This window comes from Spea bombifrons, chromosome 13, assembly GCF_027358695.1.
Source record: "Spea bombifrons isolate aSpeBom1 chromosome 13, aSpeBom1.2.pri, whole genome shotgun sequence".
NCBI lineage: Eukaryota > Metazoa > Chordata > Amphibia > Anura > Pelobatidae > Spea > Spea bombifrons.
Window position 1 is genome coordinate 15,395,411 of NC_071099.1, and position 14,843 is coordinate 15,410,253.

Genomic DNA, 14,843 nt, shown 5'->3' on the forward strand with positions numbered 1-14,843 from the left:
GGCTTTGGTTTAATGCCATGTAACAGCATAGCCTTCCTTGAAGCCAGACAAAGACCCACCTGTCCAGCTTTGATCAGAAGACAATCTGACCTTATGGTGATTCCATGGAACCATAATCATTTTTAATGGTATGAAGGCAGCTGGGATATGTAAGACAGGAACCTATACATTTCTATAGATAAAATGGCTGGCCATAGTACTTAACCTATATGACGTATATTAGTATAGGATTCACAGAAGCTCTAGCGCATATTAAAAAAAAACTTGTTCCCAAGTTGCGGAAAATGCATTATCGTTCCAGAAATGTTGGCTTGATTTTTATAGTTCTTGGTCTAAACCCCATTTCTAAATTGCCAAGACACAATCAACGAATAACACTTAGGATTGTGCAATTCTTCTTTTAAGCTTATGTTATGGGTCCCAGAAGAACGTTCATGGATGTATTTATGGCAAACCAAGAGTAGTGTTCCAGTGGGAGTTCCATAGAGGGGTATTTGGCATAATAGGGGGAGTTATGATGTGTAGTAAGAAGAGTTATGGAGAGGGACAATATGGCATAATGGGCGGAGTTATATGGACTAACAGGAGAGTTTATTGGGAGAAATTCTATGGAATAGGGAGGAGTTGTATGGCATAGTAACAGTGATAGGTCATACGGAGTAATAGGATGCGTTATGGGGATTATGTGGATTCACAGGATTAGGTATAGGCAGTACCTGTCATAAAGGATAACATGTATGAAGCAACAGAGAGATTATACTTTATGTGGTCAGATATAATAATATTTAAAGGGTGCACATCGACATGTATAGGGTATAAATACAGATTAATGTGCACACAAACATTTACAGACATTCTTCTCAAACCAACTCACGATCCTCCTGAGTGCCATCCAGCCGGTCCGTCAGTCCCTGTATCTCTGGGTGACTCAATGTGCCGACTGATCACAGTGACCTCATTGTGTGACACAGGGCTCAGGCAGGAAACAGCCCCCGGGCATTTTATAACACAATACGGGCATCTCTGTTCTGTTTAATTCCCCCCGCCAGAAGATATAAAAGGGATTTTTGGTAATAAATGAAATAGTCTGCATGAATCCAGAAAAGGATTTGGGGGACTAGCCTACCAGAAAAGGATGGATTTAGTTCTTTCCTGTGTCTGCCTCATAGACAAAATTATCTACATCTTACTGTGGACAACTGGAACGCAGACATGATGCTAAAGTCGCTCGAAAGTTGGTGTTTTTCCCTGAGATTGGATTTTAACCTTTTGAGTGCCACAAAACTAAACATGGCAGATGGAAAATATCATTAAAGTTCAAAGTATCACATTTCTGTTGCTTCTTTTTAATAACATTCTTCTTGTTCTTTCTCCCTGTCCGCTTAGACCCGAACCCTCGTGTCGCCTCAGTGACGCCTTATCTGCTGGAAACGGAAACGCCAATGTTGGGAAGCACGGTCTCGGGTCTGGAGTTAAGTAACACAACTCCTAGAAGCTCAGAGCCGGTCCACCCAAGTGGGGCAGCCGAGAACCTGATACCAGTCTACTGCTCCATCCTGGCAGCTGTTATTGCGGGGCTGGTAGCATTCATAGTCTTCAAAAGGTAAAGATCCTGAGAAAACACATGAAGTGTTTATTGACGACGAAGAAGTAAGCAGGGCTTTGTGAGGTTGCGAGATAAACCATAAAGTAAAAAATACTATAGAGCCTGTTGATCATTCCAAAAATAAAGCCTAAGAGAAGTCTCCAACTGAATCTGTCTCATCCAACTTGTCGTGTCTTAGTAGGTCTTCCATTAGGTTTGGTTCCTTTCTTATTGTGATCAGTATAGTAGTATAATAGTTTTGACCCCTGTAACATTTAAGTATAATGGTCTGGGATCATTACAGGATAACTTGCCATAGATACATAGAATTGTCTTCCAGATAAAACTATTACTGCTCTGACCTGCTAGTTAAACCTAGAACTCTTTTGTTGTCCAACTATTCCAACCTCGCCTCAACTTTAGTTTGACTTTCACGAATAGTTGCGGATCAGGTTGGCTTGGTCAAGTGGTTTCAACTACAGTCAGCCAACTTACCCGTCTAACTCAATTGACAACTTGAACTTTAACAAGCCTTCTCTTTCTCTTGTTTTTTGTTTTTTTAAGGTGGAACAGCTGTAAGAAGAACAAACAAGGAGGTAACAGCCACCCGGTGAATCAGACGCCATCTCCCGAAGGAGAGAAGCTGCACAGTGACAGCGGGATCTCTGTTAACAGCGACAGCACGGCAGAGCAACCTGCTGGACATACTCAGGGTAAGGGCCTGAGATCCTCTTCATAATCACCGTGTCCTCCATTATCCAGTAGTATAAAGCACTATTCTACACTGTGACATTGGACTGACCACTGAGGCGATTAAATATGCCACTGCCATCAGGTCCTTTTTGCCCCTCCACATGACTTTAATAATTATAAGAACGTCACTGTTCATAGATCAGTTTGATCCTACAGTTGACTGACTCTTGAAATTAAGTTAATTAAAATGTATTTAAAGGGCCATTAAATCAAAAGAAAAAAACTTCTTAGTAACTTCTTGGACCAGACTTGGAGGTCTCTGGCTGGAGAACTTGGCTACCAAGATGACCTGATAGTTAAGGCGAATAGCCTATAACCAAAGCCAGTAAGAAGCTACAAGCGCTTTCACTGCATAAATAAATAAATAAGCCACTGCGCAAAGCTCTATTAGATGTATAATGCTCTTTTACCTTCTATGTATTAATAATTCAGAAACTGAATCAGTGCCAGAACCGAGTTACATTCTAGGTCTTGTTTTAGCCTTGAGTTACAGAGCATAATAAATGCATTGTTAAGCAGAGTGCAACCAGCGCATTATGATGGAGTTTAATAGGACATAGGGAAAATAGAATGTCCTCTCTATCTTCTTCAGCTTGCGGACATTTCTGATTTACATGTCTGGAATGGACTTTTCGGAACTCAGTGGACTTGAGAACGTAGTAGATTCAGAGTATGGGCACAATTCAAGCTAGGGTGTATGTGAAGCAATATAAGGTTATGAATGAGAAATGTTATATCCAGGTTTAGGAAGTTGTTATATGGAGTAATAATTCTAATTATTATAATTATACATTTTCTATGGATCTATCATTTTAACCTCATGTTTCCTCTTCTCTTAGGTAAAAATGACCTCCATCTTTATAACAACCTTTCACCCCACAAACAAGAAGAGGTGGAAAAACTTCTTACTAGCTCCCTGGAGCAAACTTGGAAGTCTCTGGCTGGAGAACTTGGCTACCAAGATGACCTGATAGACTCATTCACTAAAGAAGAGTTCCCGGTACGAGCTCTGCTTAGCGATTGGTCCGGCAAGGACAGTGCTACGACTGACGCTCTGTATTCTGCCCTCCGCAAAATCCAACGGGAGGATATTGCCCAGGGCTTGTACAGCGACTCCACTGCTACCTCACCAGTGTGAGCAAGAAAGAAAGAGAAGTACTGGGACAGAAGGAAGATGTTCACGTTGAGTCCACCCGACAGAACATACCGCCCAAGAAGTGAAGGAAAGTTTGTCCCTTCTCCCCTGAAATCCCCCAACATCCCTTTTTACCCAGTATTAACGGTCAATCCGTCTGCACTGAAGCATTATTTTCAGTATTGTGGTGTGTAATCTTCTTCTCTATGGACCTCTTAAGTCCAGGATCTCCAGGTCTTCTCGCTAGGATGGACATTAAGACGTTGAGATAAGGAATCACGAACTGTGGATGTTGAAACATTCTTCTGAGAATTTGAAAGGTTCACTCCACCCCTCCCCCCCTTCCAAACCCTTTTATATTCTAGACTTTTTTCTTGTTTTTCAGAGGCCTCCACTGGTGACCCAACAAAAGTGTCTGCCACCCTTTGTAGCCTTGTTAAAAGGGAGTTTGTGTGCTGTGCTTAACAACAGGGTATAGTGACACTGAAACTGCCATGTTTTCAAGGTTGTGTCACACACGCACTTAAAAGGACTATACCACATTCAACCCAAAGATTGCGGCACCCTAAAGCTAGTATTACTGTCCATTCAATGTGTCACTCACAGATGCACAAACCGTTCCGAATACTCAGATAGCTATAAAACGCTTTCAGTGCCACAAACTGAGAGCTGGTAATATGCGTTCCGTCACATTCTTCCTCACCAAAAGTGTTCTTCTACCATAGCTACATTGTTACACGTGCCACGTCCACTCAGATACTATACGCACAATGAAAATGTATTTATTATGACGGTGTGTTAGACCTAGATGGTGGAAACCATGGTATTGAGGGAATTCCTCCCTTTTAAGCAGACATACCTGACATTTGTTTAAAAATTTAAAAGATTCAAATTTAATAATGAATTCCAGATTGAGGAGGCCACCAGGAGCCAGTCTTTACACCTGGCACCATCAAAATGACCAAGATGATGCTAATCATCTGACCCACGTGTCTGTAAAACATGTATTTGTTATGTAGTGAGTCTGGCCATTCTTTCTTAGAATTCCATAAGCAGTGTGGGCTGGTTGGATTTTATAATTGCTAATTCTACCCTTATTTTTTATCAAGATGGTAGATAATGTTTGGAGAACCCTGTGAGTATCGCGCTACCAATAATGATGTTATTGCATGCAAGCTGCGTTTCCACTGCGAACAACAACATACAGTATAATGAACCTTGTCAGGGTTAGGAGGAGAGGTCAAGATGAGAAAACCCTACAATTATCTTTAAAAACTTGCTGTAGTAGACTTTTACTGTGTTACTCATATACATATACACCTCATCATTTTAATATTTGCTTTAGATATTCTTAACCAATTCTTATGTGTTCATTTTGTTATTTTGCACCCATGAGTTGGTTAAGCCATTTCTAACTGGTACACCCAGCACCAATATAGCCATATGCAGAATATTACGCAAAAAAAAAAAAAAAAGATTGTATCACACACTAGGAAGTACAACATTTTAACTGAAGTGCCTAATATACAGGTCATATAGTCATCTGTCATCATATATTCCAATGTATCCAGATTTAGGACGCTTTTAAAATATTGATGATCTTAAACCAGCCACCGACAATTTAATAATCCTGACAACCGTAATACATCTTTAGCTGAAAAGCCACAAGTCTCAGATAAGCGCCAAATATTTTCATTTGTGGGCTACCGATACCTAAAATGGTTATGCCAAAGGCCATGGCCCCTTGATTCAATCCCTATAGAATGTCTGTGCCGGTAACACTGAGATTCCCATTAGACTATCCAAGCCATTGGACTCCATTTGGATAGCCTTGATATAGAGGGCGCAGATGTTTCATACACACATCTACAAGTTACCCATAAACGTTCACAATAAGATTGACCAAAAGATTAAAAATTGCAATTTCACGTACTATCTGCCACTAAAATGCTTGGCAGCATCCATATTGGCAGAGAATTAAAGTGACAGCCATCTTTATTACCTCCAACCTGTGAGATGCTCAGGGATTTAATGAACTTAAATCGCGTGATTTATGTACAAAGAGAAGGGACCTGACACTTGTGAGTTACGCTATGTTACAGGCGAATATTCTCATCACTGTGCGCATCGGATAATCTTATCAGCTCCTCACCTTCACCTATACTCTGCCGGTGACATTGTGCTTGTTGGTAAGAGATTGCTACTGACGTGGGAAAACTGAGTACGGCTTTCTTAAGCTTCCCTGGTTGGGATCGTAACACTAAAGAACATTTAAAAAAAGGGAATTGTAGAAAACTGATGATCTAAATGTTTTATATAATCTAACTATTCTTTATAACTTCTTCCAATAAGGCATTATGTAGCTCATTGTAACTTACCCCTGTAATTTCTCCTATTACGCAATAGCCCCCTATTAAACCTTATAACATCTCTCGATAACCCCTCCTATTACTCCCTATAACCCCTCCCTATTACTCCCTATAACTTCTCCTATTACTGGTTGTATATCGCTCTCCGATGTTCCACATACCCCTTTGCAGTGTTACAAGCGGTAACGAAACACTATAGGCGATACATCGTTGCCTCAAAATTCTAATGACCCCGATCTATTTTATTATTTTAAAGGGAAAAATCTTCTCAACAAAGCTTGTTTAACCACTAGAAAATCAAAGGTTTTTTAAGGTCAAATTTAATCTACAAGGGGTTAATCTATACCTTGAGGCTTCCATTAGCCCATTAGCTCCATTATAAAAAAAAATATTTTCAATCAAATTTTAAACTAAAATATGGGGGGTCATTTAGTTCCTCTTTATTAAAAGTTCTTATTTTTAAAGTTCTTAAATTTCAGATTAAAACCCAATAAAACAGAGACAAAACTTACCGTTAAAGTAAGATAACCTAAGCACTTAACAAGAGGTTACAATCATTCCCCCCCCAACGCAAGAGGTCAGAGGTGATGCGGCAGGCCTAGTTACCATTATTTAAATGAAAACGTGCCTTTATTTTAATATATCCGTTGTTTTTCTGTAACAAATCCTAATTGCAGCGTTTTTTGCTATTTTAAAAAAATATTTTTTTTAGAGCACTTTTTTATATAAATATAAAAAAATTACTGTTTTTTTTCTCTTTTGTTATTTGTGTTTTTTTAATGTTTGGTGATTTCTTACTTTTATTTTGTTAAAAAAAATTGTAAATATTTGATGTTTTTGTCTGTGATCGACATATAGATAATCCTGTCCTCCCTTGCGCAGTTCCGAGAAAAACCTTATGTAAAAAATAATTTGACTGACAAATACAACATGAACCTTATAATTATTACAGAAAAACCTGCCTTTGATGATTTGTTATATTCTGACTCAATTCTTTCCGCCTCCCGGTGTGATTTCATGCTTTTCAAGTCTTTGATAACTTCCCAGAGCTAAAATTAAGGTGAGAACAGATTCAAAATCAGAATAATTACACAAAAAAAAAACATGAATACATTGATTTCAAAGCGTCCCAGAATACATTTTTTTTCTGGATTAAAGGAAAACCGATGTATACATTTCTTACGTAACCTTAAGCAATCGGTGGTGCCATGTACCTCAGTGTCAGAGAGAATTGCAATTATTAGGCTTTTTATTGGGATTAATATGATTTATTGATCATGTCCCGCAGAGCCGTACAAAGGGTTAACAGGGCCTAAAAAAGTGTGTATAACATAATAATTATTATAAATTCAGGTCACCATCCTTTTCCTGAATGAAGCGTCCAAATAGTGGGCTGCCCTGTTCAAAAATGGCGATTCGAAAACCCAGTGATTTTTTTTTTGTTTGTTGTTATTGCAATGGAGGGAAAACTTAAAATAAAAATAAAGAAATAGCTACAAAGCCTTACCTGCCGCATTTTGTAGTGAATTCAAAATTTTGGTGAACATGTTTTTAACTGTCTTTCCTCAATACTGGCCGACATTGTGATACGCGTAAAAAACATGGCTGCAAGATAAGTGTCCCATAGCTATAGGCCTGTGGATAGTTCCAGAAGGAATAATAGTGAAAACCCTTAAGGGAGACACATAGTAAAAGTAACTATCTTTTCACAAACTTAAAATAAGCGCAATTCAAATTAGAAGTGTTGGTGTCTCCATGGCGATAGTGGAAGGGGTCAGTTACTGATCAGCATTTTCTAAAACGACGAATATTTAAAAAAAATTCCTTTTAACTTCATGGCACTGAGAACAAACACCAATTAGGGCAATTCTGTGAGAGGTCCGGTGTGCTGAGTGGGACGTGAGGCCTAGTGCAGTATCCATGGCAACCCAAACCAGGCCCAGCAAGGTAATCGGCACCCTTTGGAGGTAACCATGGCAACAAAAGAATGGGTCCTGCTGCTGGTCGAGGGTGTGTGTGGGGGGGGTCACTTAGGAACATGGCATGCTCTCCGTTTCCGTGTCATGTTCCTTCACATCTCAGCAGGCACCGCCAGGGCTCGGCTGTCACATTTGTTGATTACAGCCGGAGCCTGCATTGCTGGATTGCCAGTGTCTTCTGAAAGGGTTAAGCACGGGCTTGCTCAGACGTGGCTTTTTATAAAGCTCCGCGGGTTTATTATTTTACTTTATAGTAAGTAGACCCTTTCATGCTGGAAACTTATGAAAAATGCAGTCCAGCAGGATCCATTTTTTATAATAATCCTCTGTTCAACAGGAGCAGGTTTCAGCTAAACTAAAGAGACACGGCCAGGATTATATATAATATCATATACACATCGTAAATGACATTGCGGCGTCCAGTATGATCACGTTTAATGAAGTCGACTCTAACTGTTATTACTGATGATGTCACCCTCTTCAAGATATGAGTTAAACATCGAGATCGATAGCATTGTCACTACCTGATGAATCAATAGCCTTGAACGTTATTGTTCAAGTCGTTCGAGCGATACCAAAGTATATAATCACATATATTGAGTAGAGACACAGAAACCCCTTATTTTCACCCATAACAAAGCAAAGTGGAGAGTGAAAGTGGATGCAAATTGCCTGCTGATGCCATGATGGATACAAAGTTTCTGTAACATGATATTAAATGTCACACTTCTAAAATGGATTTTTTTTTGTTCCACGGGAATTTTCACAGGGAAAGTGCCATGTTTAACTGTTTTTGTTTTTCTTTTGGATATGGTACAAATTAAAATGTTAAAAAGGTTAAAATGTTGCGTCACCTCAACTGACAACAATCAACAGAAGCATCCTGGTGTCTCGGAGTGACTTCAGTATCCCTTAAGGACCCGTTCAGAATCGCACCCATGCATGGGTCCCCCAAGGCTAGGGTTGTGGGAGTGCCGCCTTGGAAGATTGGAGACTTGATGTCCACTGTGGCTCTACCACTTTTGGATCACCAATCAACCTTTTTTGTTCTTCACATCGACAGGTAGTGCGGAAAAGGAGAAGGGCACCTGATGACCATCATGGCCTTCCCATTATGTTTTTGGGGCTAGTGCACCTTTTTTTCATAGCGAAGCACTGACCTCGGGGCTTTAATAAAACAGTAAAAATTGATCCACTTGTGGAGAATGCCCTCTTCTTGAGCACATACACATTTGGTCAACTATGCCCCTAGTCAAGTGCCTGGTTAACCTGAAGTAGCCTAAATATTCACAAAACACCCCCCCCCCCAAAAAAAAAGTAATTAGTAGATTAGACCATCCAGAAAAACACAACAGGTCCTATAAATCCACGGGTAAACTCTTGAAAAGTTGTGCACTTGCTACAGTTTGTGATAAAAACTGTTCCTAATACATCTTAAGAACTACAGATCCCAGTAGAGGTTAAGTAGATCCGTCTCAGAGTCTTCAGCTCCTGGCACAATAGGGTCCACGAGGCATATCCCGGGTGGTCCGACTGTGTGGGATCACTTAATGGCCGAGAAATACAAAGTATGTGTTGAGAAGCACAGGCTGAATTCTCCCTGCATCTCACATCTGGCAAGAGATGGCTCCGTGCGGCAGAGAGCAGAGACAGGATTATGATGTTTTAAAAATCAGGTCGTTGACATTCTTTGGTGTTCACACCATATTCTAAGCAGAGTTTTACAATCTCTCTGCTGTGCTATGAGGATTTTATACCTTTGGCTACATGGGATAAAAAATTATATATAATTGCTCTGAATAATGCAGTTGCTCCTGTAGATATAAAGGGATTTCCTCTGGCCTCCTTACATAAATCGGCTGCCTGTTAAAGTTCCCATATGCACACCTTTCTTTAAAGTAAGTCTATAGGAGGTTATGTTCACACGTGGGAACAACCTATAAAAAGACCTAATTCATATTACCAACCTGCTTGGGTCTTCCCACCACTGGTCCAAGTCGGGCAAGGCATTCGGCCATCTCAGCTATGGGTATATCTTAACATATCCAAATCAGAAATTACACGATATAAGGTCTGGGAAGTCCGAGTCAACGTAGGATGAGTCGAACTCGGGAAAAATTCAAGGTCAGTGGTCATGAGCAAACAATAGAATGCCAAAAAAAACACCAACTCATTTAGGGTCACCAAAGAAATAGAAATGAAGGTCCATCAAGGGTCACAATCGACCTGAACATGTAATTCCAATTAAACCATGTTGCCAAAGCAACGGTGGAAGAATAGATCCTCCACCAAGCCATGGAAAACACATTTTATTCATCGGTACTTATATTTTAAGAATTTTGGGGCTGGAATGTATACTCAGAAGGAAACTATGACTCTGTCCAATGTATAAAATCAACAAGAAAATTAAGATCTACTTGTCAACACCTAGCGTTCAGAGGACAATGGAAGCAGGTGCCATTTCCAGTCCTACCGTATGGCACAGATCTTCAGATTATCTCGTCACCAGTAATGGTAATGTGAATTTACATCATGACGATATCGTTTCCGTGGTTTTGCTAGTAGGCCATGTAGCTGTAACATGAGATTACTTGTTAATATTTCCATAGATGAGTGGTAAAATCTCGGGTTATACAATGACTTTGTGAAGAACCGAGGAAGGTCAGGAATGTCCCCAGGCATGTCAATAATTCACCGTTGGACACGTGCGTATCACTGTCTGGGCTGTGATGGAACGCCCTGTCCACATAACCTGATTAAGAATGTGACAAGCTGTAATGATAAAAAAATGATGAGCCAATACAGTGCACGAGTTCAAAAATACATGAAAATCCAAATTGTTCCTTATAATGAAATCTTGTGGCTGTGATGTACTACGTTCCCCTAAGACGATGACATGGAGGAACGTCGAGCGGGGACCTGACCTCTGCACATGTAATAAAGAGTGATGCGTTTCTTCTGTCTGGTTTCATGGTTGTTTCCCACCCAAAGCAGTAAGCGGCGGTGGCGGCTCTGTGTACCCCCGGCTAATCAGCTCATTACTATGCATGCAGGTGAGGAATATTGCTTGCATTCATCATTCACATTCAGATGGGCTCCCAGAGTCACTTCAAGCTGCTTGTTCTAAGCAACAATGAGCCGAGTTAGACAGACGTCCGTTCTCTAAACAGCCCTTGTGCGGAAGATAAAAAAAAAACGTCCTGCCGCCAAGCATGTTCCATATTAATTTCACGGAAAAAAATATGTATACGTTATACATAAAGAGATCTATACGGCTTTAGAATGTACGTAATTAACATGCATGCATTAATCACAGAGGAGCCTGTTAAATAGTAGGACACAATGGGGGTGATTTCTAAAGAGTAAGGCGAGCACATCAGAAGAGCGATGCCTAAAACGGTGCTTATTGCTAAATTACATGCAATTATATGTGTAAAAGAAATGAACAGCCAGATCCAGGTGTGAAGCCACCACTTCGGATGCGGCCAAAACTTATACATTTGATGCATCGCTTTATATGGGGGGATCGCGCACCTCTTTTCTTCCCCCAATCTTTGTGGCAAAACCATTTCTACATAGGTGCAATATTCAATTTTGCAACACCCTCTCCTCCCCCCACACACACTTTGCCCTCACATCTTTAGAAATCCCCCCCGATGCGTCTTTTTTTCCCCTAAAGTCCGGCTTTGTTCATTCATGAGCCAAGGGGTTAAAATAATGCATGTTTAATATATATATGAAACTCTATACGATAAATGATTGAAGTATTGTGATCATTCCGGCAGTGGGGTGGGTGGGGGGACTCAGTTTAATATAAATATCACCATGGATACATGCTTTCTGTATTTGTGCCCGCAAGGGATATTCAAAGGTGCGTTTAATTGAATTTTTAATTCCTAACAAGCAACCCTTTATGATTTCCCAAAGGAGCATTATGACACAACGCTTACACATTTAATGCACGTTCTTTTCTAAATTGCTATGTCATCTGCAGTCATGTTTGCCAAAGGACAGAGGATACCAAATTTAGCAATAATGAGAATAATTACAAACTATTCGCCAAAAAGAAAGAGATGTATGGGTGGTAACATGTTAATTACAAACAATAAGAGTGACATCGTCCACAAATGCTTATGATGACATACCGCTGGCTTTTGATTCGGATAGCGGTGAATAAAGGAAGTGTAAGGCTGAACAAAATAATACCACTTTTAGATCTTTAGAGATCTGGCAATGTTTTAGCCAAGCCGCAAGTTAATGATAGGGAGTGGACCCAAGGTAGACCACCAGTAGTCCTCTCTGTGTTCTGGGGGAGTGGCTTTGGGAGAGGGTGGGGCTAGATGTCCATAGAAGCGGGGTTAGCCATGCATGGGATAGGGCCAGCCCTGGACAGTCCTAAGTGGGCAGGGTGTGGGCGTGGCTAAATTCTCCTGTGCTGCCTGGAGATCCAGGGACGCTGTACTCCACTGGAGACTCCGGATCAAACCCAGAGATTTTATTATAATGTAAATTACTAAACTCTTAGTACATTTGTTAGAGCTAAATGGATAAAAATATACATCTATTATACACATATTTCCAAGATAACAAAAATACTAAATTCCACACTTTATTTTATACTGAAATAATATCATTTTTAGCTGCGGCAAAAGCACGTTAAAGGAAGTTGTCTTCCTGGCTTTTTTTCACATTTTCTCTTCGTTACCTGTTGTGTCATCTGTGTATCAGGCCCGGACTGGCCACCTGGCACACTGGGCAAATGCCCGGAAGCCCAGCGGCTGACAGAGCCACACAACAACAGACATTAATAAATACGCTTAGAGCCACAGGTTCTAACTATAGAGCCAGCCTCGTAAAATACATGAGCTGATTATTGTCAGACTCTCGTCCTAGAATTATTTCTTTGGGAGTGGATTCGGGGGAACCCCAGGGATATCATAAATAGAGTTTAACAATGCTGTGTTGTGCGAATGCTTTCCAATGACTCAGACCATTTTCTGTACTTAATCATCATGCTTCTTAATGAATAGCGTTGTTTCTTGATGAGCGAGAATGAATTCTAATTACCGAGAAACCATCACAGTGATTTAGACTGCTAATGAACACGACAGCTTTCTTTGCCGCACCAAAGCAGATCGTGTTTCTACTATGTCATGTTACAACAGCGTAGTATCCGCCGAGGTGGCATGCCAAGGGTTTAACATGCCCGGCATATCCGTTCCCCAACAGCTGGACGCAACACGGCGTACACTTTATACTCCCCCACCCTAACCCCCAGGAAGCCCCCTTCCAAACTGCCTACCATGACAGGTGTCCATCATTCCAATATTATGATGTTGTGTGTTGTCTCTTTGTCGGCAGCTTTCTGTAGGCCGAGACACTTTGAATGTGTGACGGGCTCTTTAAATCCATGTGTACAGAAAGAGACAGACACCGAGATTATCACGGTCTGTTTTTTATTAGATTTTGGGAGGGAGTCATCCCTCAAAATCCTTTTACTTACCGAGGAGAGAGGGACATTTCCCAAAAAATGTAACGTGAACTTGGTATATGAAGTGTGGAAGGAAATATTCATCGTCTGCGCGAGCAGAAAACACTTTGGTAATGACATTTTAAATCCTCCATTTATAAGACCACCCTAAATGCCCCGTTATATTGATAAATGGATGCCTAAAAATAATAATTTCTACTTGCTAATGCTTCGCTCAAAACTGCTGATTTTGAAATATCATGAGCCATAAAATTAGACATTTTTTAAAAGTTTAAATCAGGAATCCTGTTTCCTGTTCCAGAATTCATTGTCCGCCTGCTTCTGGTGCTTTTTCAGATAACGACTTTTGAATTCTGGGTTTAAAAAGCTGGACTTGAATGAAAAAGGTTTGTCTGAATCTCTCTACCAATCTATTGTATCCAGAGAATTGCGGTTCGATACAAAACTCATTCATATTTATGGAATACCTGTCTTCTACAGATTCCTGGCCGAAATGTATATAGAATTCTTAAATCCTGCTAAGAAACCTGAAAATAAATATAACATTAAATAACTGTAAATATGCATGGAACGAACCTGTTAAAAGGACAGCCCTGTTCCGTTAAGACACAAGTTTCAACATTGTAAACCAAAGAGGAGAAAGATATGCTAAAAGGTAGCATATGTGGTTTATATCTGTAGAGACGTTACTCGGGGGGTCCAAAAGGGCCATCTGGGGACACAGTAGAGAACGAGGGGTTAATGAGCTCAGTGAATCTTTACAATTGGTTGTCGGGTGCGAGGTTTAAAAGTTTATTCATTTCATCTCAACCTATTCATTATGACGCGTTGACCCTGGCCAGCTTCTCCTGCAAGGGGGGCTGAGCTGACCCTACATAATGCAAGCTCCATTCAATGAGGTAAACATGGACATTTCCAAATGAGAAGCTCACTGAGGTTGGTCATGATGCGTTGTGAAGTTGAGGTGGGACCCTACATACTCACAGATGTATTTAGGGAATTATTCCCTAAAGGAGAAGTTTGCAGGAACGCTCACCAACTTCTCATGGTCAAGCTTCTCCTGCAAAAAAGGTGAACTGGTCCTGTAACTGCAAGGTTTATGACTTTTGACTATTTCTTGCCCATATGTGTTACTCAGAAGAATCAAAGTGAACTGTGTTGGCTCAGGGTGGTTCTCTTTTATTGAAGCTGGAAAGAAGACATTTGTAAAGTTGGAATACATTCCATGGATCATGCTGAAGAGAGACCACAGAATGCAAAGTCAGCTGCACAATAGTCTTACCAAAAGATTGCCTTCCTTCAGACAGATGTATTATTATTAATGTTGTTGTTCGTTAATTTAAGATGTAGCAAACATTATGTACATTCCGTTGCGTCTTGGAAAGGGAAAAAAGCTGTGACTGGTCTTTGAACATATTATGGTTTGTGATATCATCTTTACCACCATGACCAAACATGGACATGGTCCTCTAAACATGTGTTAGACACATCTCATTGTACTAAAATGTATGGGCTGCTACCAGAAAACAGA

At 40.3% G+C, this 14,843-nt stretch overlaps 1 protein-coding gene across 2 annotated transcripts in view; it reads left to right on the plus strand.

The window, feature by feature from the left end:
- The window catches only part of NGFR (nerve growth factor receptor), a 133,608-nt gene that overhangs the window by 16,754 nt on the left and 102,011 nt on the right, over positions 1 to 14,843 (plus strand). The window contains exons 4-6 of one of the 2 annotated variants that reach the window (XR_008346143.1): positions 1,387 to 1,603; positions 2,150 to 2,298; positions 3,178 to 5,842. Coding sequence is in view for 1 of the 2 variants with exons in the window: in XM_053454085.1 (XP_053310060.1) it covers positions 1,387 to 1,603; positions 2,150 to 2,298; positions 3,178 to 3,476 (665 nt within the window). In the remaining variant the exon portion in view is untranslated. Of the gene's footprint in view, positions 1 to 1,386; positions 1,604 to 2,149; positions 2,299 to 3,177; positions 6,064 to 14,843 lie in introns of those variants that run through there. The other variant, XM_053454085.1, reaches the window with a different exon arrangement.